A 26,129-nucleotide genomic window follows, 5' to 3' on the forward strand; every position below is an offset into this window, starting at 1 on the left:
TGTTGGCAGCTTCACTTTACATATAAAGAACTTTGTAAAAACAGCAATTGTGAGACTGACTGATGATATATGATGTGATTAGAGAAGAAGTCTTCTTTATGTCAGGATGAGGCTCCATTCTGAATCTGGATCTGACAGTCTCTCCTTAATCGTAGAGAAGCTGTCAGCACATACTGTACTTTCTTCAGCATGTAACTTGTGTGTGCTTGACTCCAAGTTGTTGAACAGTCTTCTGCAGGATTTTGTTGGTTGATGCCTTCCTCCCTACAATGAAATCTTAAGCAACTGATTGGTTTGTGGTCATTTTCCCTCTGAACCGCAGTTGGTTGGGAAGTTGGTTTTACAGTTGGGAAAAGGCTTTTACTCTAATCTAACTTAACCCTAAATAAGACTGAAAGTGAGAACACCATTCTTTCCCTAGCTAGACAACCTTCAATTAATTGGTTTAAATCCAAAATGTATGCCCAAACGTGGTAGAGTTGACACAAAATATCTACACAATAGACCCCACTCATGCACATGCACGCAAACACACACATGTTCGTACCCCACTTAAATCCCTCTATCCCCTCTGTGCTCTGTGACCACTGATTCAGCACATGGATCCTCTGGGTTTTGGCAGTGCTGTTCTCTCAGCCACAGCAGGCCCTTTAAAGATATCACCATTGTTCCCTAATGGCCTCACCCCCTGTTCAAGGAGAGAAGGGAGAACGCAAGAGTGCAAGAGAAAGAGAGATCGAGAGAGACCAAGAAAGCGAGGTGGCAAGAGAGACAGAGATGGCCTTTTAAGATGATAGCAATGTTCCCAAAAGGCCTCGCCTCTGTACAAGCAGAGTTCTTCAGAGAACAGACAGTCGAGTGTGTCTCCTTAAATGAAGCTACGGTGCAACTGTCCCAATCCCTATTTTCAGCTCTACTGGTGCGTTCCGGATACTGAGAACACATGTTTTCTCTCTATTATCTCTCTCCCTCTCACTCCATCTTCGTTTCTTTTCTATCCGTCTTTCTTTTTCTGACTCCCACACTGTTTTTTCTTCTATGTCTTGTCAGTCTTTACTCAGGTGTTAACACTGTTAAATCTGATACATATTGAAAAAATGTGAGTGACAAGTTGCGGTTACCTGCTGAGTCACCTTGCCCATAATCCAGTCAGAACTACAGCCACACTGGCCTCATTGAGCAAATGTGGGAAGTACCACTTAGTGGTAATAACACTGTTGACATTAAGATGATTTGTTTTGTTTTGCTTTTAGCCAATGACAAGAGGGGCCTGAGGCACAATAGTAAAAGGTTATAGCCGGACGAAAGAGCCGTTTTAAAAGTGCGATGCTTGTTAGGTTGCAAGTCTTTCATTAGGTGGAAAACAACAGAAGTGTTGATATTTTGGATAAATGTGCTTTGTTTAATACAAGTGAAAGTGAATGAAAATGATAAAAGGCTTTAAATATCATTTGTCACATATTGGTTATAGTGGTCAAAGGGGCAACTCTCGAAAATGTCAGCTTATCCCTTCATGCCTGTTAACCATTACCTACACATCGAGTGTAGGCCTATATTCCTTTATGTAGTCTGTAGTTATAAATATTTTAGCAGAAGTTTATGAATTGAATATGAAATAAATATGGTAAACAGGTCCCCTCCTAAAGAGGATTTAAATATATAAATCCAGTCCATGGGTGCTCCAGTGTCCTGGGTCTGTGCAATGTACTAAAAGTGTTGTAGTTCAGGTTGTAATGTCCATGGTCATTAAATATCCCTCTATCACCTTGCATAATTAAGAATGTTAATAGCTTTGAAACAAAATGTTATACCTCGAAATCTACCTCCCTCCTGTCTTTAAACTGTCTTCTAACAGTTTGCTCATTAGTGATAATGGGCCAGATGGAAACAATGGAACCCTCCTCTTTTATTCTTCACATAGTCAAAAGTGTGAAAATGTCAATTACTGATGTTATAGGTTCATACAAAGTGTACCGTAATGTTTCTGCTGATACAGTAAAATGTGTCATCTCATCTTGTTACATTATGCCCCTCTGTAGGTGGAAAAGAAAAATACTTGACAGTGCAGATAGGGTTGAGGCCTTTAATAAGCGGAGAAAAGCGAAATTACAAATGAAGGGAAAAATGAAAGAGAGAAAAAAGATGCAATACAGAAATGCTTCATGCATGATAAAAAGTAATCAAAGAAGAGGTTTCTTAAAAGAATGACATGTAGACCTTTAAATTGGAAATGCCAAGGTTTCACTTTAACAAGACTCATTGTGGGTAAAACCCCACTGTACATTTGATCTGTCTGCGTACTTCATATAGAAACACATCAAGCAGAGACTGAGAATAGGAAGGTGCTTGGGGAAGGATACTTATGGGATTTTTCTTTTGACTTCCACTGAATGAAGAAGTACTCAATATGACAGGTAAGAGTTAAATTATTTATTGAACACATTCCCCTACTACTTGAAAAAAAAAATCACCTCTCTAGTAGGTGTGATATAAAGTTATGGTTTAAGCATTGAAAATATTGACTATTGACTAAATATTTTGAAATATTCAGGTATAAACTCAATAGCTGTGCAAACATGTTTGATGATAGGCTCTACATCAACTTTTTTATGTTTAGAAATATAAAAAAACATAGTTAGAACCACAAAGTATTGTGTTCCAATTTGATCTGTTTTTCCTGAAACTCTATTTGCCTTGAAGATACCAGGTACAGACCTATTTTATTACCCAGCCAATATTTTTTAAAATAATATTCTGAGGGGACATGGCTTAAAGCAACAGTGTCACAAAAGGCAGAAGATTTGTGGTGACTTGTTGAAAGGAGAAAATGATAGGGGAGTTATTGAGCCAAACCTTTGCAAATCCATAAAAACCTTCACATGGATGTTTGTTTGGACTTTACATAGAAGTGACGAGTTGTTGCGTTTAAACCACAGCTAAATTTCAAGAGACAAAAATTAATGGGGGCAGAAGAAAAGGAGAGAGGACAGCATGAATAAATTGACGAGCATTAAGCTGTTTATAGAGACAGGGGATAGAGAAAAAGGAATGATGACAGATAGATGCGTAGATGGATAGATGGATGGATGGATATCTTTTTTTAACGATAGTGAAGCCCAGACGCTGCAGGGGGAAAGCTGGTGGGAGGTGAAAGAGGAGGTGAAAAATACATAAAAGCTATGCCGAGAGAGACATGGGAAAGTTGATGATGAAGGAAGTTCAGAGGAACGAAGGGAAACAGGTACACTCATGAGCCAAACACCAAAGATCTACAAGCTTTATACAGGGAGGTCATGTCTTACTTTGTCTCCTCCAGAGTAAAATTGTTCGGAGACCAAGAGAGAAAAAGAGATAAAAGTGATTGTGAATATATAAGGGAAAACAGAAAGAGTAAAGCAGAGAGGGGATCGGGACAGAGATCTTACGGCATATCAGATTTGGTAGGACAGAGTAAAAGGCAGTCAGGCAAAGGATAAACACAAAAACAACTGAAAAAGGTGGAAAACCTTTTACAAAAGGGTGTGACCCGAGAGTAGTAGTTCACATCCTGGGAGGATACTGGAGGTGAAATGTCTTTAGCAATAAAAAGTTGAGTGAGAAAGAGAGAGCTAAGAGAGAGAGGGCAAAGTAAGGCAAAGCACAGAGAGAGATGAGGATCTAACAGCATTAAAAATATGGAGGTACGGCAGACTACTTCCAAGACATTTTTTATAGATTCCTAAGAAGCTAAAAGTTTTTTTTTTTTTTCCGAAATAGCCGGATATGTGAAATTCCCAAGTTTGGGTGTTTGGTCTTTTCTTCTTGTTGTTTTGGTCACCATTCTTTCGTGTTACACGGTATTGTGCAGAAAACAGTGTAGCATCTTACCCAGGGTATCCACTGAATGTTGCTGCTTGATGTTTCGGTAGGGGCACATCAACTTTGAGGACAAAATGTTCACTAATATATCCATCCCACTGACAGGTGCCATGATAACGAGATAATAAGTGTTATTCACTTCACCTGTCAGTGGTTGTGATGTTATGGCTGATGTGTTCAAGACAGCTGTTCTTGTTTTGCCAGCATTTTTTGAATACATTCATGTTGAATAAATATTTGCAGGTCATTTATAATCATGTGGTAACATATTTTGTATCTGTACTTTACAGTTTGAATTACTGTAGTATTGTTTTATAGTCAGTACTAATGAACTGTCAATAAATATGGACATTTGTTAATATTCAAAGGGGACTTACGTGCTTTATAGATGTGGACACTGGCATAACAAGTAGAATGGCAGATGATTGTCTCTGACAGCAACAGAGCCAGAATACAACACAGGGGAAAACAGTGCATGTGTCTAAAATCCTTTACTCCAGTTGAGTACAGATAGTCATTAAGTAGTATGTGCAGTTTAGACAACGTCAAAGCAGCTTACGGCATAGGAAGGTCAAGTTCATAAGTCACAACAATAGGAAGAACAGAAGAAAGAATGGAGCTTTTGGGAATTGGAGAGAGGTTTTGGCACTTTAGGTATGTTAAAGTCAGAGGAGGGGGTGTGTGGTGTGCCAGAGAAGATTTGGGGAGAAAGGGAAGGTGATGCACACAGGTGCCAAGCCTTTTATAGAATGTTGTTTTTTTTTTTTTTTTTTTTTTTTTTTTTTTTTTACAAATGTTGGTTAAGCTCTCTGTGGGGACTTTGGGAATGTGAAGCCTAGGGCTTTGAGGGAAAAAAAGAGTGAAAGATAGGAATAGAAGGAGGGAAATAAAGCAAAAGAGTAGTGGATGGAGATAGGCATTTAGATTTAAAGGAATAGAGGATTTGAAGAACAATAGGCAGTCAGGAAGACTGTCGATGCTTCAGGGCCTAAGGCATTGGATTTCCTATATGGAGGTAAACTTCCAAGTTTGGGTTCAGATCCCCAGGGCTGGGCACTTGAACATTTTCAGCCACAACTTCAGCTGATGAATTAATTCTCTAGGCCGAAGCTTACGAGAAACAGGTCCGCTTTCCATTTGAGGCTCAATTCATATTTTAAGAACCACTGCCTTTGAGCCATACAACAATGAAATGCCTGGGGCAGGGATAAGGATAGCCAGAGGTAAAGGCTGAGGGGAAAGACAAGGCAAAGAGAAAAGGATGTTGGGCTAACTGCAGAACAGAACAGGCTGATAATAGCATGGGAGACAATTTCACAATTGAAAAATCATGATTTTCCTTTCCATAATGCATACCTTAAGATGAGGTTTAGTTGTCAATATGGTGCCTTTTAAAAAGAATGTCTTTCTTTTGGTCTTGAAAGAGAATGCATGAGTAATTAAACTCTAGTTCATGTTTTAGCTAAAATGCCTAACAGTGTTTCAATATTACTGAAATATTACCTTTTGCAAGTGAGGAAAAAATATATACTGGTTAACACCTAAATATACTGCCATATTTTGAAATTCAATTCTTACTCTGCTAGCCACTTTGGCCTTGGCCCAATTTGTCTTGTAAAACATCACTCTGGCATTAAATGGATAGAAAAGTGATGCAAGGTCACACTTACACTCCCCGACTCCTCCTTCTGCTTGCCTTGCCACTTGAGCAAAACTAATTTGTGTCAGCCTCGATTCCATGGCAGCAAAGAATCTTAAATTATGATATGGACAATGGCCCATCAACCTGCTGGAGAGCAGGCACCAATCACTGGGAAAACTTGCTACCTCTGGTAGCTCAGACAAGCTGTTGGATGGATGGATGGATGGACAATGCCTCTTTCTAAAGTCACTACCAGTTATACTTGGCTACTTCCCAATAGCATTCTAACAAAAGTTACAAGCCCAGACTTTAAATGCCTCTGGCAACGAGAGGACAGTTGAGACTAAGCAGAAGGATTGAAAGGAGAAAGGCCTGAAACTGTAGAGTCAGGTGCAGTGTGAAAGTGTACAATCCCAAAGTTTGGTATTTTCTGTATTATTTGAAGGTGAAGAAGATTTGTAAGTCAACCAAAAGGAGTAAGAGCAGGGAGGCTCTGACAGACTACCAGGGAGTTACATAGGCTGAATCTCATTTGCAGATGTTTGATGTTTCACCCTTACAACACACTCAGGGGAGTCTCCTCTAATACTGGATGTGTTAACACCTCCTTGTGGAATGTTGGTCCATTTCATTTCTTCACCGTGTAAAGTTCATATTAGTGTGTTCTGCTACTTGGCTATCTTCCCTCTAAATGGGGTTCCTACTGCAGACTCCAGCAACTGCTGTATTCAGATTTCATATAATTTATTATTATATTATATATTATATTAAAAGGTCTCTATTGGCCTAGAATTGACAGAATAGACAGATTTTAATCTTTTTTTTCTATAGCTTTTATTTTCATGCAATGCATAAACAAATCACTTAACTGACTAAACCAAAGATTTTACTGTTAATGCAAGAAGGACAAAATATTATTTCCATTTCAAAATTACATTTCTGATTTACCACCCTTACTGTTTTAAAGTGATCTAGACGACTTCTTGGATAAGGGAAATATCATACTTACATTTACTACAGGTAAGGGTTCGGTTAAAAAATCACTTTCAGAGTTAAGAGAAACCAGCACTGACTGGTAGGATGCAAACACGAGTCTCCAGTGTGAAATAGACGGCCATTATATATGACACAGCCTCTTAGAGCGGAATAACAGCTTGGACTTTACACACTCTCAAAATGAGATTCAGTCCGAGAGAACATAAAGTAAACAGGGAAACTGAGGGAGGTTTCAGATGAAAAGCCAAGGGAAGAGAAGGATGAGAGAAAAGCAGTGGGAGAAAAGAGTGGTGGTTTCTGAACACAGACGGAGTGCCACTGAGCTGGTCGGTACATGCAGGTGAAATCCCTGCGTGCTGTTGGCTGCTACACTACATTAACTCTAGCTTTCACTTTGAGCCAGGGACTTGGAGGATAGATGGGATGGAGGGGAAGGAAGGGAACCCTGACAAATAAGGGAAAGGGATACACAGAGAACTGTAGAGTACAAACCTCAACCTCGTTTCATAAAGAATTAAGAAAACCATTCTAGTTGAGTTTTTCTTGCTAAACGCATTTTTTTTAACACAGCACACAAAATAATTCACAATGACATATTGCAAGCCGGGAGAAAACCTCAGGTGACTCAGGGTCATACAGACACTTAACGTTTTTTAAATGTTGCAAAACAAAAGGGAATAGCAGCTGTAACACAGTCATCTCTACTAGATGAGGATGAAGCGGCCTGGGACTGTGGGGATGTCTTTGCATGGGAGACTTGGGAGGAGTGGTTGAGTAAGATGACAGCGCTTGGGGGAAAAAGCTGTTGAGGTGATGGGTGATCATGGTGTTAATGGAGCGGTACTGTCTCTCAGAGGAATGTTTCTCAAACAGATGGTTGCCTGGGTGGGCAAGGTTGGTGACAATTTTCCCCGTCTTTTTATCCGCTATGGTGTCCTGAAGCTCCTTGATGGAAAGCAGCTGACAGCCAATGATTCGCTCAGCGGTGGGGAGTACATGCTCAAGCCTTGTCCTTTGAACGGCAGGAGGCAGGAACTCAACCAAACCTTGATGGAGGGAATGAGGATGCTTTTGACTATTAATGTGTAAAATTGGACCAGGATGTCCACATTTGAAAGTCAATGACTTTTCTTCTTTTCTTTTTTTTTTCAAAGTGGTGGTCATAAAACATTCCTATACACTGAATACGTCACACATTGTCACTAAACCCTGCACTGTTCTAAGTGATCACCTGCCTTTTTTCACTGCAGCAAGGTGAGAGGTTAGGGGTTGTTAAGTTACGCTTTCATTGCTCCTCTTCTCACACGTTGAACCACTATGTTTCTACATAGAGTCTTTCGCATTTCCTAAAGTGTCGCAGCTACCATACTTTCTCCTACACACTTTTATGTTGAGCAGTTTCAGTTGATTGCAATCTGAAACTTCACCGCTAGATATCATGGAATCCTACACAGTGTGTGTGCAGTATCTACAGTATGGAGAGAAGCATGCTTAAACTGGGATGGTTAAAAGGTGCACTTTATGGGGGCGCCCTGGTAGCTGGTAGAGCTGTACCAAGGCTGAGTCCTTGCTCCAGCGGCCATGGGTTTGAGTCTGACCTGTGGCCCTTTTCTGCATGTCATCCCCTCTCTCTTCCCACTTTCCTGTCACTCTTCAGCTGTCTCAATCGATTAAAGGCAATAAAAGCCTTTAGGTCACTAATGGAAGGTTGACAATTTCTTGATTTACAATGTGTCTGATACCCCCACATTCCAGGAAGAGGTAGGCCAAGTCACACTGTGTTGCAGGACTCACAATGATGAACAAAGGAACGCTGAGTGCCAATTGGAGACAAACCTGTCACTGATCCTTGTAAAGGCCAACATCCCATGATCCATGGTGAACTTCATCAAGGTTCTTCACACTAAAGTGTATTAACTAGGGATGCTCAATATTGGCTTTTCTGCCGATATCCGATATCCGATATTCCGATATTGTCCAACTCGGGAAAACGTCCCATGCTGCGTTCATGCAGGCTCGGAAATGCTGAAGCCTACAGAACAAACATCGGTTATAAAAACCCGATACCGATAATTCCCCATATTAATATTTTTAGTGAATATCGGTCGATAATACCTCCATATAGTATTAACCAATATGTTAGATAATTAACAATGTAAGAAGAATGTGAAACTTGTGAATGTGAAACGTTGTCATGCTGATATTGAGATATTGATTATAAGAGGAACTGTGGATGTTCCTTCATGTAATCTGGACGATACCTTACACAGTGACCTGCTGAGCTGTCGAAGCTCCAACTCCAGCTCAGAAAATTCCGAAGGACAGTATCCTCCCACCTTTGAAACAAGGAATCAATATGATCAATATTATATGGTTAGAGCTGAAGAAATCCTGAATTCTCACTTCCCTAACCGAGGGTTGTGTGTGAAGAGTGAGAGAGAGCTGACTCAAGCTGAAGTCACTACATGGGACAAAACACATCCGAGAATGCTGATAGTGGTCCATACAGAAAACTACACTGCTCCTACTCCCCCCCCCTCTAGAGTAACACCTCCCCTGCACATCTAAATCTCCAGGTGGTAAATGGTAAATGGACCTGTACTTGTATAGTGCCTTTCTAGTCTTCCGACCACTCAAATCGCTTTTTTAGACTACATGCCACATTCCCCCCTTGTGATGGCAAAGCCCATCAAACAGAAACCCAATGCACAGCATCGGGAGCAATTCGGGGTTCCGTCTCTTGCTCAAGGATACTTCGACATGTAGCGGAAGGAGCCGAGGATTGAACCAACAACCTTACGATTAGTGGACGACCCGGTCTGCCTCTGAGCTACAGCCGCACAGGTGAACTGTACTTCTCCTGTGATATTGGGGTTGATGCTCTAGTTTACTGAGGGTAGCCTAACTTAGAAATATTAGGTCATAAATAGAACAATAAATAAATAACAACAAATAAAAAACTAAAGATTTGGCTCAGGGGGTAGAGCGGGTCGTCCACTAATTAGAAGATTGGCGGTTCGATCCCCGACTCCTCCCTCTGGATGTCGAAGTATCCTTGAGAAGCTGAACCCCAAATTGCTCCCAATGCTGTGCATCGGTGTGAATAAGTTAGCTCCTGTATGGCCATCACTGTTTGAATATGGGTGAATGTGGCATGTAGAGTAATGTGCTTTGAGTGGTCAGAAGACTAGAAAGACACTATATAAGTACAGTCCATTTACCTTGTAGAATATGAGAGTGAAAGAGGGAGAGTGTCTGGAAGGTATGTATGAGAATGCTGGAAGAGACATAGTGGAGGTGTGGTCCTGCTCCTGAAACTTTGCTAAAAGCTTCAATACCTGCAGCACTTTGAAGATTGTTTTGGGGTGTAACTGTAATATTACTGACATTTTACTTAATTATTACACTACTCATTGCAGGGGAAATTTATTTTTCATTTTAAGTTGTTAAGTATTTTTACACTTAGGGCTATAGTTCTATACTTTGTTTGGATATAAAGGTGCACTCTGTGTTCATGGTATATTTTAGGGGCAGTTATCAGTAATAATAATAATTGCTATTTGTGAACCATCCATGCTACAATAATGGCTTTCACAAGTTATTCACAAATACATTGGTGTTAGTGTAGGGAGTTTAAACGAGCTGTATGGAGTGAGACAGTTGGGTTTGTTTTTTTAAGCTCCTCACAGAGTGGAACAAGGCAAATGCATTAGACACACCACCTGTACTATAAGCCAGTGTGGAAAAAGGATTGATGATGGCAAATAAAAACTGGAGCGACCCTTTAGTCAGTCACCAGGCAAGCAGACAGATAGAGAGAGCGGTTGACAGGCAGACTAACAGGCGACAAAGAGGCCTATAATACAGCCAATAAAAATCGGCAGACATGACATAAAGTACAGACAAAGACAAAGTTTGCAGACAGATTGGTATGGTGAAAACTGGGCAGGCAAAATTTATTTTGCAATCTAAAGCAAGAACAGGTGCAAGCATAACATGCATAGGAATAAGCAACAAGTATTATTCTCTTTGCGTTCCCTACATTATGTATTTTTTTCCTGCTCTGTCGACAAAAGCTTTTTGATTCTGTTGATTTGCACAGCTTTCTTACCATAAAGAACATAAATCAGACAGTGTAAAATGTTTATGTAGCTTGGCACCACTGATTAAAAATGGTAGTGGCTGTTCCATGATGAATATGGAGATTTAACAACTAAGCTTAAATCTGCTTAGACTAGTAAAAGTATCGAGCATGTATTGCATGTTTGTGTGTGTGTGTGTGTGTGTGTGTGTGTGTGTGTGTGTGTGTGTGTGCTCTGGGTTTATTGATGAGGATAGGAAAGTGAATGTGATTTACTTTTATGTGGATGAAAGCCAGAGGCATGGTATGCTAAAGCAGAGATATTTTATTGTTTGAGTTGAATAGCCAACTATACAATGATGTTTGTTCCTACAACTTTAAGTAAATTAAGACATTTGGATAAGTTAGGGTTTTTGTTTGTTTGTTTGTTTGTTTGTTTTTACAGCTAATTCATTTGATTTAGCTCATTAGACAGTGATTGGATTGTCAGTGATAACATAGTTAAACAGTAATTTATTATTTCTGCTAATTAATAATAGTAATTAGATTTGAATGGTTTGATAACTCTATGCTCCCAAACAGATTAGAGCAGTCTTGTTTGGCCTTTAAAGATGCCATCTTGATGTCTCTATTTGCTCATCTACCTTTCTCATCAACACTTGTACACAAGGATTACAACAATGTCATGATTAATAGACTATCCATGAGAGTTTACACAAATTCACCGAGATGAAAGCAAAAATTTAGCACTCACTTATTCTATGTTGTGCTTACACAGCAAGACATGTACATCTGCATGCATGCACATGTATGCCCAGACAGACACACAGGTCTGTTCCAATTTAAGACTCCCATGTAAACAGATTGGGTGTCCAGCTGTTGTCCTCTGGAGTTTTGCATGTCTCATGTGTTTATTGTATGCCTGTGCTGCTGTGTGTATGTGTGGGGAAGGAGAGTGTGACTAAGGAATGAAGTTACAAGAGAAAGAATTCAACTCTCCAGCAGAAAGTACAATTACTTTGCTGTCATGTTCTTCCGCGGTATGTCATGTTGTTTTTGCTGAAAGGTTGACAACATTCCCTCTTAATCTTTCCAGTGTGGGAAAAACTGTTGATGTGATATCTTACAGACACAAACTGTCCAAAATGTCTCCCTATGCCCTTGCTTAACCTTCCGAACTCAACCTCTGCTTGTTAGAATCAGTGGCATGTGTGTTTCGGGGTGTGTGAGAAGTTTTACTTTATAATTCTTTTTTTTTTTCCTGAATCAATACTGTTGCATGGTGTCTCTCCTCTTAATACGTTGTTAAACCTCCAAAGTTTGGCATTGATGCAATCACACCATCAGCCCAGCCCTCTGGCCCTTTAGAAGTCTAATCAATCCAGTTAATTGCTCAGCCATGACACGGGCAATGACGACAGTGTCATCCGTTTTTTCATATCAAATACATCATTAGGCCGTTGCTTTACATAACCACGCATACACACACTGGCACGCACGCGCACACACACACACACACACACACACACACACACACACACACACACACACACACACAAACACACACATCATCATTAGCAGTGGTCTCAACCAAAGTGCCTTAATTAGGATTACCTTGACCTGCTTTGTAGCTCATTAAGAATAAAGGAGTCCAGGCGGTAAAAATACTGACACTAGCATCCTGCTTTATTTATCATACAAAAATAACTCTTAATAGAGACAATAACAGTGGTTTGGTTCTTTAATCTAAAACCCTTAACAATGTCATTAGTTATTTGTTCTCTTAGTGTCCCAGTAGGAATACATAGTGGATTCAGCAAAAATGGGACACTTTTTGGCTAATGCACCCCAGTTCTAACAGCACAGATATTCAACACAACAACAAAACCCTTCCCCTATCTAAAGTTTAAGTGAAAGTAAACTTTTTTTTTCAGTCACATCACTGGAGTATCAAGGTAAAACACGCAAATATAAAATTTACTACAATCATACACACCAAAACATTTCATTCCCTTCCTTTATGCTGATTGTAAAGCTTACTAAAACCCATGTTGCTATTGATAGTTTTGTCTATCAATATTAATAGACCAGAGTATCAACATCAACACACCAAAAACGCAAAAAAAACCACTTTTGATGCATATGCTTTTATTTTCATGTCTGTGTGTTTTTGTGTGTGTAAGATGCCATGTCTACAAAATGCTTTTTATATTCAAGTTTCTAGAAAAAAAGAAGCCATTCAATCCTGACAGATGCACGATGCTGGCAACAAAAGCCTTAGCTCAGATTAATACAAAGGATAAAATAGCAAGGAGTCACTGCCAGGAAGAGCTTAGAAACTGAGATATTTACTGAACCTGTTCATGCGGAGAGATAACCAATCAGCTACAGCAAAGAATATGTTGTAAAGTAATGAGTGATGGTCCTAATGCTAAATCTGTGTGTATATCTATCTCTCTGCCGGTCTTCTCTATTGTCTTTTTTTTTGTATAATACATTCAAAGGAATGTGTATGTCCCTCTAGAAACAAATACATAATTTCTGCTCTATCTCTATCTCCCTTTCTCCAGATATCCGAGGTATTGAGGATTTCCTGGATCGGACTTCTCAACAGGGAATGGACGTTTCCCTTCAGAAGGTGGAGTCCAATATCAACATGATGATCACAAGTCTGTTCAGAACAATGCGTGTGGAAGAGCTGCATCGCTACAGGGATACACTACGCAGAGCCGTGCTGTTCATGAGCCCAGCTACTGCCAAGGCTTTTATCACTGAGGTAAGGAGGGTAGTTGTTGGCACCTCGTTTTGCCGATAACAATGTCAGAGGAGAACACCAGTCACATGAGTTCAAGCGTTTTCTTGCAGTCCGTGAATGGCAGGCTAACCAGATATCTTTAACTTGAAAATACACCCACAGCTCTATTTGCTGTGGGGTTATGACTTGTGGATCTACATTTTTTGATACAGAATTAGAGAATAGTTGTGTAGGTTAGTGCATCTCCTACTGGACTGAAATCAATCAGGAATTGAATAATTGGACAAACTTCATCTAACTGAATACATCGGCACTGTAACATATCTTCTAGAAGAAATGCAGAAAGAAGTATGTTCAGAGTAAGTCAAAAGTCATCAGACATTTTGGGTTGACTGTGTGCTTGAAATCTGCCAAACTGTAGGGCAGGTTCAGGCTTTGTCAAGGTTTAGATGTTGTATCACATAGGTAAATGTCTAAAAGCACATACATGTATAAATCATGTTACCAGGCTTTTGGATGTTTCTCTGACTCAAGTAAGCTTTCTCTTTCTTTACCAATTACTCAGATCAGCTAAAATTATAGCAGATATTCCTCTCAAGTTCAATGAAATATTATTCATGATGCCCTGAACATGGCATGGAACTCCATAAAAATTTACATTGGAGAAAGGAAAGTATACTTCAGTTTCTGTCAGCTCTTCTGTTCTCTCTCTCTAGTCAAATCATTATTAATTTAGGGTGCATAGTAGATAGATAAGGTATATAGCGCAACTTAAATTAAAACAGAGTATATATATTTAAAAACATGTATTTCCTTACATAAGTGTTTCAACTAGTCCCTTCCCACACTCACACATGTGCACCGAAACACACACACACACACACACACACACACACACACACACCTCTTACTCCCCCCATCGTGCTCTTTATCTCTGCAGAAGAAGACAATTAGGGGAGTTCCTTTTGCTCTTATACATAAATGATATGGAGGTCATGGTTGAAAGCAATAGGCTCTAGCATTAGTTATGAATTCATAATTTGAAGCGGTAGGATGGGCCTTAATCCCGTGTGTCATGTTCTCATCTCAGTTTAATTAAAAGTGACCTCGGAAAGAGCAATCACAATCTAATTTGGTTGGAGGCGTGACAGGGAGGGGGTGAAATATGGGGTGTTATTGTGCATCTGTGAGGACTATGACAATGTGCCTCAAGGTTTTGCACTCTTGCAAAATGCTACGGAAACCTTTAAGCCCGCTTTCAGTGATTTCTGACCACTAGAGTGCAGGAAGACTCCAAAACAAACTCACAACAATGAACATTTTGTTGATCAAGTAATTTTGACTAACAGGTAAGGTCAGACTAGTAACACATCCAGCAGCAATACAGCATATTGGATATTTCTTGTGGCTTGAGTCGAGTTTTTCCCAGTTTTGGTCTCATTCTTATTGTTTGTGTTAAAGTTTTAACCAGCAATTTAATCCTTATTTCATTTAACCACTGTGCATATAGCTTTAGTAACCTGTAGTTAGTGAAGGTCAAAGTTGAATCAGAATATCTGCATTATCTAATGGTCATTGACAAAGTACTTGAGATTGAGAAACTATTTTAATGTTTGTCTTCACAGCAGCTACATTTGGTAAATGTTATGATATATCTACAAGACAATAGAGTGAAAAGAAATTAAAAATGAATATTTTTAAAGGTATATTTGACTGCAAGTACATTGTCACTGACACCACACTACCTTCACTTCTATTACAGGTACGGCATTGTTTTGTCAGTGAAATATTTACTTGACACCTGTAATAGCTTATAATTAATGTTTTCTTAGAGCAGATTCCACTGTCACACGAACCTAGGTCTGGTCATCCGTGTCTCTTTACACATGATTTACCTCACTGACCTCCCCAAAACAACAGAGATGATTGGGGCACTATTTTTAAATAGAAAATAAGGCCTCTTGATAAAATACACAAACAACAATAAAAAGGGCTAAAATTGAAATTGATGATTGCGCGCATCCTTATTATCACTCCTTCATTCTTAATATGAGGTCTGATCTACAATAGGTGTGGAAAATTGCTTTAGCTAATGTACAATACGGGAATTGTCGGCCTCCATTTTAGTGTGTGAGTGGAAGCCAAATGAGTTTCTCTCTCTCTCTCTCTCTCCTTTGGGAAGGTTGACAAAGCAGTCATTTAATCTAATTTAGTCAGACATCAAGTGGAGAGGGTTTTCTGAGATGAAGTGTCAGGAGATGGTAAAGATTGGTGGATAAGATTGATGATCGCATCTCTCTCTCTCTCTCTCTCTCTCTCTCTCTCTCTCTCTCTCTCTCACTCTCTCCCTGACAAGATGGTGAGGAGGAGTAGAGAGAGACAGATACAAGGACTGAAAGACAGACACTGGCAGGCTGAGAGACATGTTGAGAGAGAAAGAGATGACTGGGACCTTGTTTTTTCTCCAGCAGAGTTATTTGTGAGGTCATTTGTCACAGAGAACACCTCCCATCCAGATGCATTAGGCACTGATGTTGGATGTGAACTGAAAGCTGTTTACGAGACTTGGTAAAAAGAGAGAGAGAGAGAGAAGGAGATGAGAGATAGAGCAGGCTGGAGAGGGTGATTAGGGGATGGAAGAAAATTTAGAGTGTAGTAAAGGAAGTACATAAACCTAACATTCCCTAACCTTAACTAAGTAGGTTCACTGAAACAGTCTTCAGTCTCTAAATGGTGGCCAGGAAAACACAAAGTGGAAATTTTGTGCTAAAAAGCAACCAGTAACTCAAACTAGTAATATACATATATGTATTGTCAGTATTGTCTATTGTTTTAACAAAGACCTGATGTGATGGAATATCAAACTTGGCAGATCAAAAAACTGTTATACCATTGATTTTCATAACTTCATATGTAACAGTTTTGGAAGGTACTGACACATACTCTTTGTCAGATCAGAGAATGCTCAGACAGTATCCTTTTAGGAAAGCAATGACAAAAGACAGCTTCTGTGTCTTGTTTGGAAGAGGTAAAAGGAAACAAAGGAAATGGGAAGAATGAACGAAATAAGAGACATGCTAAATAACAAAATGAACATAGGAACAAATACAGAAGTGAAGTTGAGGAGATAATCTAGTGAATTGAGGAGGATCTTTAAACTGAAGGGATATACTGCAATTTACAGAAAAGTTTAGAGCAAACCACGATCGGTTGATGATTTTCTAATTTTTCAGTGTTTTTCGCCCCAAAACAACCCTGTTTTGGATTTTTTCATTCTCAATTTTCATTTTAACAACACACAATGCTGGTTTTATTGACATAGCCTATCGTAATGATATAAAATTAATGTGGTATTGAATGACATCAGCATCAACCAGGTGTGTTGTTGCTTTTCCTGGTGCATGCTTGTAAAATATCATCCATGTCTGCATCAGAGAACGTGTTTCTCTTCCTCTGTACTTCTCTGCAGAGCATGTGCGATTGGCAGTAGACTGTATAGGAGGGGTAGAGCGACTGGGGACTGTCCACTATTTAAACAATAGTGTATGGCATTGTTATCTCGGACAGATTAAAAAATAAAATTGGTCGCCAAATATACCTGGGGGTGGGGAGCCACATATGGAAAACTATAAATATAAGAATGAATGGTTTGGAGCCTAACAAAGAAGACAGATGAGCATTATCATGAGCCTGTTGGCTCATCTCTTCCTTATTGTGACTTTATTGTGAGTCTCTGTCCTTACTTTTCTGTGATTTGTGGCTTTTATGTCCTTTTTGTGATGTTAGCCCAACAGGAAATATAGTACAACATTTGCAGGATTCTCAGTAGAATGTCTTCCACCATGCATATCCATGCATTTCATCACACAAGTACACGGATATCCTCTCAGAACGAACATGCTCATTCAATTTTCTGCATTATTTAACATTTTCTTGTTCTGTTGCCTTTTTTCCAGTCTAGTACATGTGGGTGAGTGTACCAGCCACTGCCAACAAGGTTCATTGCTAGTACATACAGCTCCCTATTCCCACTTAATGTAGACAGAAGAGCAAGGTGGGTTTCTTGGCCTGGGACCATTGTCTTATTAAAACTAGAAGAGTGCACTCTGTGGCATGCAGACCTCCGCCTGGTGTGTCCCATTGTAGGAACCAGATATGCTAAGCCTGGCAAATCTGTGTGAGGTCATGCATTTAAGATAAACTGATTGTGGTGAATTTCCATTACTGCAATAATAACAAATCAGGATAATCTTGGATATCCTCTCATGAGTGACATGTCCAGCTGGCTAACGTATAGTCTTATATTGATTTCCTGATTTATTTTACAGGCACACTATGCAAGATTTTTACCTTAATACAACAGCTTCATTTCGATGGTAAACAAACTCGTAGTATAGCGAATCATCCCGATAGCAAAGCAGGAGAGGGACGCCATTGGCAGAACCAGCAATGCAAGTCTGAAAGGTGGCATCTCAAATCTCGCGAGAATCACAAATAAGAAGCAGCCTCAATGGAAAACACTAGCAGGCATTCACTCAGACATTACCTGGTCAGTAGACATCATCTTTCTTTGCCTGTTCGATGTCCGATGCTTCCATCCTACTGAACATGTACCGGTATACGGGGGGAGTGCAGAGTCGCAGAGCCGTATATAGAGACGGCTCTGGTGAGTTGTTTTTACAACAGTTAACGTTAAATACAAGTACTCCACAGCGACTATAGGAGTAGCTGTTTGACAAAACCAGAAAACTGCATAGTATCCCTATAAATTAGAGAAGCTCGCTTTCCAGTCATCCCAAAATCCTAAACCTGTCACCATGGCCGAAGGATTAGCTTGCCCATTGTATCCCCCCCCCCAAAAAAGGTAAACCTGATGTGCAGAAATACTATGGATTCCAAACTATAGAACAACAGTGAGATGAGGTGCCTATCTGAGGTGTCCCATCTGTGATGCAATCTAAATATTTATTTCTTTACAACATTTTACGTTAAGTGATATGTTTGAGTGCATCTGTTGATGATTATCAGGATAATATAGTGAATCACAATTATTTTGTCCAGGATAATGGTATTTTCATTTCATCCCATGCATAATTATTAGTTTCTATTACCAAATTTTGTGAGAGTGTTACCAGTGTAACCTGCAGTATACCAAGCTTAAACTGAAAAGAATATGACTTAATAGACACACAGCCTTTCCATATCCTTTTCACAAGCTGTAAGAAAACAACATGTATTGGTATTTATAGAATGTTGTGTTATATAAAAAAACATTGTTCTGTCTATCTGTGTTTTAGTTAGAGCTTTTTTCTCGCCACTCATACATCTTGTGAGAAGTAGCATGAAATAATGAGTGAATCAATATTACACTATATGGGAAAAGTATCTGGAAGTTAGACAATATTGCCTTGAGTGAGATTTTACTCTGATGGAATTAGTCTTCTGTCTGACTTTTTCTCTCTCACAAACACACACATGCACTTCATATTAGATATGCAAAGAAGTGGAAAATATGAATTTTGCCATTTGATCTCAAGGCGTTAAAATTTTAAAACGTCGCCATTTTGGGACTATTTTCTCTTTAACTGACATTTCTTACTTGAAGGGCCATCAAACGGATTGGAGATTATTCCAGAGATGACAGATGTCGCAAATGAAACATGAAGGAAAATATTCTGTATAAGACATGTTGAATAATGTATTCACTGAATATGGCTGTATCCACTGCAAAAGTTTTTGCTGAAGTAAAGCCTACTCTCATCACGGCCTACTGTCTTTCATAACTGAAAGTACTCTGGTATTTATGTTTGACCAGACACAGACAAAGACAAAAGCATAAAGGGTAAATTACACAGTGTATATGTCTGTGAGAATATGGGGAGACCCAGTGAACATATGTTTTACATATTTCCACAAAATGCTAAAACACCAGCAATACATCTGGGATTGCTGGCTGTTTCCATGCTTTGGGTCAGTCACTTGATGAATTGTAATACCAACCTGGCACAGTTTTTTGATCGTACTTCCAAATCTGTTTAATTTTTCTGTAGCTGACAGTTCCTCAAACTGGGGAAGACCCTATGCTTTATGCTCCTCTCCTCCCATGTCTGGAATAGCCTGAAGAAAAGACATTTGGAAGATAAGGAACTTGGAAGTTATTTTACTCAGTGGGTGGAATTTTGTTGTTACAGTCAGGGTCGGTGGCTCTACTGAGAGCTGTGTTTTCAAAAGGTTGTTGAGTTGTTTCTGCTTTCGAATTGTACTTCTCCAAATCTATATTGTTGTGCTTCTTCCCTTGCTTTATTGTTGATTACTCTCATTTTAAACGGTAATGATTGTCAAGAATACTTATCCAAAGAGTAATAGAACCAATTTACCATCAATCATTACAGAAATTTCAAGGTGATGCTCAATGGTCAAAAAAGAAGAAGAAAATATTTGTAGCTATTCAAATATAATGTAGTAAAATGCACTTGGTCACACTGTGTATCAGCATTGCACAGGTGATTGATTACTACATGCAGAAAACAACCACAAGTACCTCCACTGATGTAGATCTTGAAGAAGCCTTTGATAAAAAAAAAGTAGTTCGGCCATGAGCCACAGTGGATTTCTTTTGATTATAAAATTTAGATCAGCACTCCATGGGCCAGCTCATTTATTGTCAATTCTGTTGATTTCTGCTCAGTTGTTCTGCCAAAAAGCAATTGTTTTCCCTCATTTTCATCTATTTTGATTTCAATAAAACCAACACAGATGAGGCTGGAAAGCAAATAATTGGTCAATCACCACACATCTTGTCTACACTTGTCCATTAATTATCTGACTATTTTACCCACAATAGAACATGAACACGATATGATAATTACTTGGTCACTAATAAATTGGAATTTCATGTTTTGTTTGGGATATATATTAACATTATTATAATATGTAACAATTAATATGTATAGGTATGCTAGACTTTGGCAGAACTCACATTCAAACATCCTTGCCCACAGGTATTTTGCACCAGTCAAAAAATATGCTCTCTTATGTGTGAAATCTGTCTTGTGCAGAGCAATTCTCTTGGTCATGGGAAATTTTCGTACAGATCTGATCCCCTTTTAAAATACATTTTAATTCATTTTCTACAATCATCCCTGAGGGGTCGGGATTAGCAGGTTTCTACTGCTAATGGAGCCTTAAATCAGATGTTGTGATTCTGCCCTGCTCAACTGCCATTGATGAATATGTATTTTCTTATCAACACCCTGTGCATGAATTTTCCACAATTTATAATGAATTACCTCTGATTCATTTTGGTCCCAAGGGCCATGAAATATATGCTTGTGAAAGACAATGTGGCCTGTCAATTGCAGTTTCTGCAGGACACATATCATATTACATTATATTACATTAAATTACATTACATTATTGTATAAAGCCTGCAGTCTGGGATATGGGACAAATTGATCTAACAGCATTACCCAATCTTTTTATCTTAACATCTTAAGTGTGAATCAGACGTTTGTCTTGTCTTTTTCATATTTTTGAATGCCATAAATCCTTCTGTGCTATGGTACTGCTTGATTTAATAACTTTGGCATAGATTTATAATCTGGCTGACTGATAATTGTTAATTATGCTGAGTACTCTTACATAGAGAATTGATGTATTGCTGGACTACTTGACTAAATGTCAGTGTCTTTTAAAATTAAGGGAAATTGGAGAATTTCCAACAGGAAATACGGTGGTTCAGTATGGTTGAATTAATTTTTTTTGATTTCCTCCCCTCCTTTGTGTCTTTCTCTGCACTTCTTTTGCTTTTGCTTACTGACACATGAAGGCCAACGTTCTCTCCATCCAGAGTTAACTTTTACTGAACTGTTCCCACATTAACCACTCAGCCATAGAGGGCAGTGGGTTGGCCAGGCATTGTCAGACAAAAAATGAAAGGGTAGAAAATGACTGTGATTAACATGATGATTTGTGGGTCATTTGATTGAATTCCTTGACTTATTGAGATTTTCTTCAATTTGTGCATCATTCCCGTGACATCTTTGCTATGGCAGTGTAGCATGTAGAGCAACTGTTGACACTTGCAATTATGGGACATGTTGGAGAGGGTGTAAAATGGGAGGATTTCCTGATGGAATGACAGAGAGGGAGAAGGAGGACAGAAGGGTACTAGAGTGAATTTTAAGAAGAGAATGTATGAAGCTAAGGGAAGTAGGGAGATAGGCAAATAAGTTGAGGGATCATTTGAGGTAGGCAATGACGGGGTGACATGGGACACAAAAAGCGGTAGGGATTAACAAAGATGAAGGTGTCTTCAAACACATTTAAAATGATAAATGTGGTGACTTGACTTAATTTACAAAACTTCTAAAACTAATGGACTTCCTATCAGCTACAGTACAGATTGCTCCCGGCTTTTGCGTTAATCTCCAAATAAAACTCTCATGCACGGTGCAGACCTTTATGACTTTGAAATTTGTATTTCTTCCTTGGTAGAGGTCAGAAGAAAAGTGATTTAGAAGAGCAAGGCGGAAAGGAGGGACAGATAGAGACATAAATGGATGACGTAGTGTGTGAAGGTTTAACACATGAAAAGCAAATAAATAGAAAAGAGAAGGTAAAGAGAAATGGTCATAGGGAGGAAGCAAAAGGACACTCTTTAGTAGAAAACAAAGTGTTGATGAAGAAATGTGTTCACACACACAAATGCAAAAGTAAAAAAAGTCTGTCAAGTGCTACGTGTTCGCATTTAAGGGTTCCATCATCTGTAAACTGGCATTTAGATTGTGTCATTAAACACACACATATGCACATCAATCAGTAGCTCTAGAATGTATTGTTCCCTATAAGCACACACACAATCACACACACACTTTTGTACAGAAAGTAGTCATCCTAAACTTGTACAGCACTGATAATAGCATTATAACAAATATATATATATATTTATTTGTGTTAGTCATATGCCAGCTTCTGACACAGTTATGTAGGTAGCAACCATGATAGCTAGACATTTGAATGCATTTTTAAAATCTTGTCAATCAAACAGAATGTCAGAAATCTTCTTTAAGTTATTCTCTGTACAGTAGGGATCAGACTACATGATGTTTTTTGTCTTTTTGAGATGGTCACTGTGTCAGATTAGGCAATCACAGAGTCAAACTTTTATTTACTTAGCTTGAGAAACATGGCAGACTACACGCTGCACCCCGTCCAACCATTCCTTGCTGCAAATGACTTCCATGAGTTACGTAAGTGATTGGAAAGGAAGTGACAGGGACCACTTTCACTGTTCGATCTGACAGCACCAACAACAAAGTATGTATGAATGTTTTAGTTGTCACTGTACGATGAAGGTGGGCACCGTCTTGTTCCTTCCTAGTCTGTAGAAAGTCATGCTGTTAATTGGCAAGAGTCTGGCGATACGATATGTATCACAATACAGCAGTTACGATTTATTATTTTGCGATACTGTAAGCAAGACGTAAGACCATGTAAGGATATATTACATTTTCCTTTTATTTTAGGAGAACTGTATGAATGAATGTATAAAGAACACAACATCATATGCATAACAGTCGGATCTGTATTTGTATTTGTCATAGTCCCTGTAAAATGCAAAATCATAGCCTTCAGTTTACGTTTACAGCACTGCTGTCTAGCGGTTGGGGTTTAAAACAAAAAATAGATAGTGTTTTTAAGAATTGATGTCACAAAACAAAATATTGCGATATAATATTTTACAATATTTTCTTACAACCCTAGAAGAAAGAGGGTGTGAATGTGCAGCATACCCACGCATACACACACCCAAAGGTATAATTTGGCATTATACTCCTAATCAGAGGGTATAAACCAAATGGCGACAGATTGACTAATGAAATACAACATCACTTCTGTTTTGCTTCAGTGTGTTAACAGTTGTGCCATGTCACAGAACATGTCACAGAAGTTGTCAACATGTGCAAGAGAAGGCAAAAAAATAAATAATTGACTGTCTTTGTTGAGAAGGCCCAGATGCTGCTTTCATTGTCTTCCACAATGCTTCTCTTTTACCCATTCATACACATTCGAACACCGATGGCAGCAAGCTACCATGGAAGGCACCGGCCTAACCATCAGCTGTAAATGGGGTTCAGTGTCTTGCTCGAGCTTGAGCTTGAGTGATTGAACTAACAATTATGTTTTTAGTGGACAACCTGCTCTAACAGCAGAGCCACAAATGGCCCCATACCTGCTGTGTTGGGCCAATATCAGACTTAGGTTGTTTATTCTGAACTGAGTTAGCCTGACCAGGACCAAACACATCTAATTAGGCAGCGCTAAAGTTGTTATTTACAGTATTTTGCTATAGGCTCCATTGAGGGTGCATGTACCTTTGAGGCTGTGTAATTATTGATGTACTGTGTATGAATACATGCATCCACACAGACATAAACTCACCTATAGAGAGAAAGAGACAGCATTCTCTGCCTTCCACTTTCCAGCGCAGTTAAAAGGGCACTTCAAGGGCTTGGCTCTAGTTCTCTCCTTGAACTTTATCACCAGACAGAGATGGCATTATGTCCTTATCTCAACAAACAGGGTGTGCGTATATATGTGTGTGTGTGTGTGTGGGTGGTGTGTGTGTGTGTGTGTGTGTGTGTGTGTGTGTGTGTGTGTGTGTGTGTGCGTGCATGCATGCAATGTGCGATGACATTAAGGTTTTATCTGTGCACATGGAGCTGGAAGCACAATGATTATAGAGCATTACTGCTAAAGGACTGAAAGGTTGGCTGTTTGTGTGTGCAGTCTGTGTGCGTGTGTGTGCAAGGAGCACCAAAGGTTAGCGCTATTGACTGCCGCTAGTACAGCCACTAATGGGGATGCCAGTAAGTACTTTAGAGATGATACAGATTTGTGTGTGTGTGCGTGTGTGTGTGTGCGAGCTTGTCATCACACATTTTTTTCAGTTTGCCAATGTGCTTATCTGTTGTCTCGTTCTCTCTCCTCTCCCTGCCACGTACTCAAACACTCACAATTGCACAACCACACACACTCACCCACACTTTACCTCACCTACACGCTCTTCATGGACTCTATGCCCTAGCATCCTTTAGCTCCCTGCTCTTCCACCATCATGTTTCCATCTATCAGTTTATCTTGCCTTTATCAATGTATCTCCCTTCACCCTTATATACGCACTCTTGCATAAATGTTTTAATTCCAGAAGTGTGGGTAGCAATCAGGACATAGACAGACATAGACAAGTGATGGCATGCATCTGCAGACACTACAAAACTATACATTGTTTATGAGAGGGGTATCAGAGATGAGTGTGTCCTGTTTAGAGAGAAACAATAGATGAACAAAAAATACTTGCTACTGCTTCATTTCCTCCCTACATGTCAGCTCCTTTGATTATGCAACATTTTTTGGGTGGTTGCATCTGTTGTTCTCAGTTCCTAATGGGATTTATGCTTTTGAAGATCCAGTAGATGTGAAATTGGAATTATCTTGGGTGAAAGAAACGGACATTGGAGACAGGAAGAAGTACAGTGAAATCAGAAATGAGAAGGGGCAGTTTGTGTGAGAGAAAAATGCATGTCAGAGAGACAGTGTGCAGTTAAGAAGGACAAACTGGGAAATGCTCATGGATGGGAGACTCTGGGAAAAGACACAGAAACAGATAAAAGCATTGAGTGTTTCAATAGAAGCCACAGAGTTGCTGTAAGTACAGTACCTTGCTAACAGCTGACAATAAAGCAGAAGGCTTTCTTTTCCAAAAGCCTCTTACAGTGTATGGCTGAATGGCCACAAACAACAAAGTAGCTTTTAAGAGGAGCATCTGACATCTACACTCTGGTGGAATGCATTCTGTGTGTTTCTTTGTTTTTGTTAGTTCTTGCAGAGAGCACAAACATTGTCTTTACAAAAACCCCAGCAGATATAGATGTCTGCACAGTGAAAAATACAAGGGAATCTGTTGAGCTCTTGATGTAATTTTAAAGGTGTTGTCTTGTCTATAAAATGTCTATATTTTTAAACACGTTTATCTTAATTATGTAATAAATAGTTTGTCATGACTCCTCCTCTGTATCTTATTAGATATTTGAAAGAAATGTGTGCAGAGTCTTGTTTGGAACCTTTTAACTGTATTCCCTGTCAAACTGGTTGAAATAAACCCTTAATTCACCGCAGTTAGATTACTACAGCTGTTTTTCCTCATTCTGCAGAGGTGGACCATTAAAGGTTGTCACGTGCGGTTGTGGCGGTGGCTTGCCATCCCATGCAGTTGGGTTCTTAATATCGCAACATTACATTATTGTGGTTACCATGACAGCCCTTTTATGTATGCATTTACATGATTTGTCTACACATTACAAATCTCAATATACTTGCAAATGTGAATACAGATTTTACACATTTACAAATGTGATTATGCACACACAGATTGAGATACAGTTATGCAACTCTCCACTCACATCTGTGAAAAGTTTTGCTTCAGTAATGGTCATTTAATAATCCCTTTGAATCTTGCTGAGTGGAGTTATAACTGAAGTCTGTATCATGATGGAAATTGACAACTCTCTGCTACGCTGTGTCAAGAAAAACGTGCGCACAATTTCCAAACTCCGAGATCCATTGAGACCTTCTGCTGTGTGTACAAGTGTGTGTTTGTAGGTTTGTGTATTTATTGTGTGCACAAGTGAGGGATTACAGACGTGACTGTAGCTGTTTGAGTGGTGTGCATGTGTATTGATTTTTTGTAAGTAAAAGTTACCCATTCATTTTGTTCTGTAGTGATTAGTCCCTTT

At 39.1% G+C, this 26,129-nt stretch overlaps 1 protein-coding gene across 6 annotated transcripts in view; it reads left to right on the plus strand.

The window, feature by feature from the left end:
• Positions 1 to 26,129, plus strand: part of grid2 (glutamate receptor, ionotropic, delta 2) — a 463,092-nt gene that overhangs the window by 267,876 nt on the left and 169,087 nt on the right. For all 6 annotated transcript variants that reach the window (XR_007887378.1, XR_007887379.1, XM_051421450.1 and 3 more), the window contains exon 4: positions 13,148 to 13,353. Coding sequence is in view for 4 of the 6 variants with exons in the window: in XM_051421450.1 (XP_051277410.1) it covers positions 13,148 to 13,353 (206 nt within the window). In the remaining 2 variants the exon portion in view is untranslated. The remainder of the gene's footprint in view (positions 1 to 13,147; positions 13,354 to 26,129) is intronic.

Source organism: Dicentrarchus labrax, unplaced genomic scaffold, assembly GCF_905237075.1.
Source record: "Dicentrarchus labrax unplaced genomic scaffold, dlabrax2021, whole genome shotgun sequence".
In the NCBI taxonomy this organism is placed as follows: domain Eukaryota; kingdom Metazoa; phylum Chordata; class Actinopteri; family Moronidae; genus Dicentrarchus; species Dicentrarchus labrax.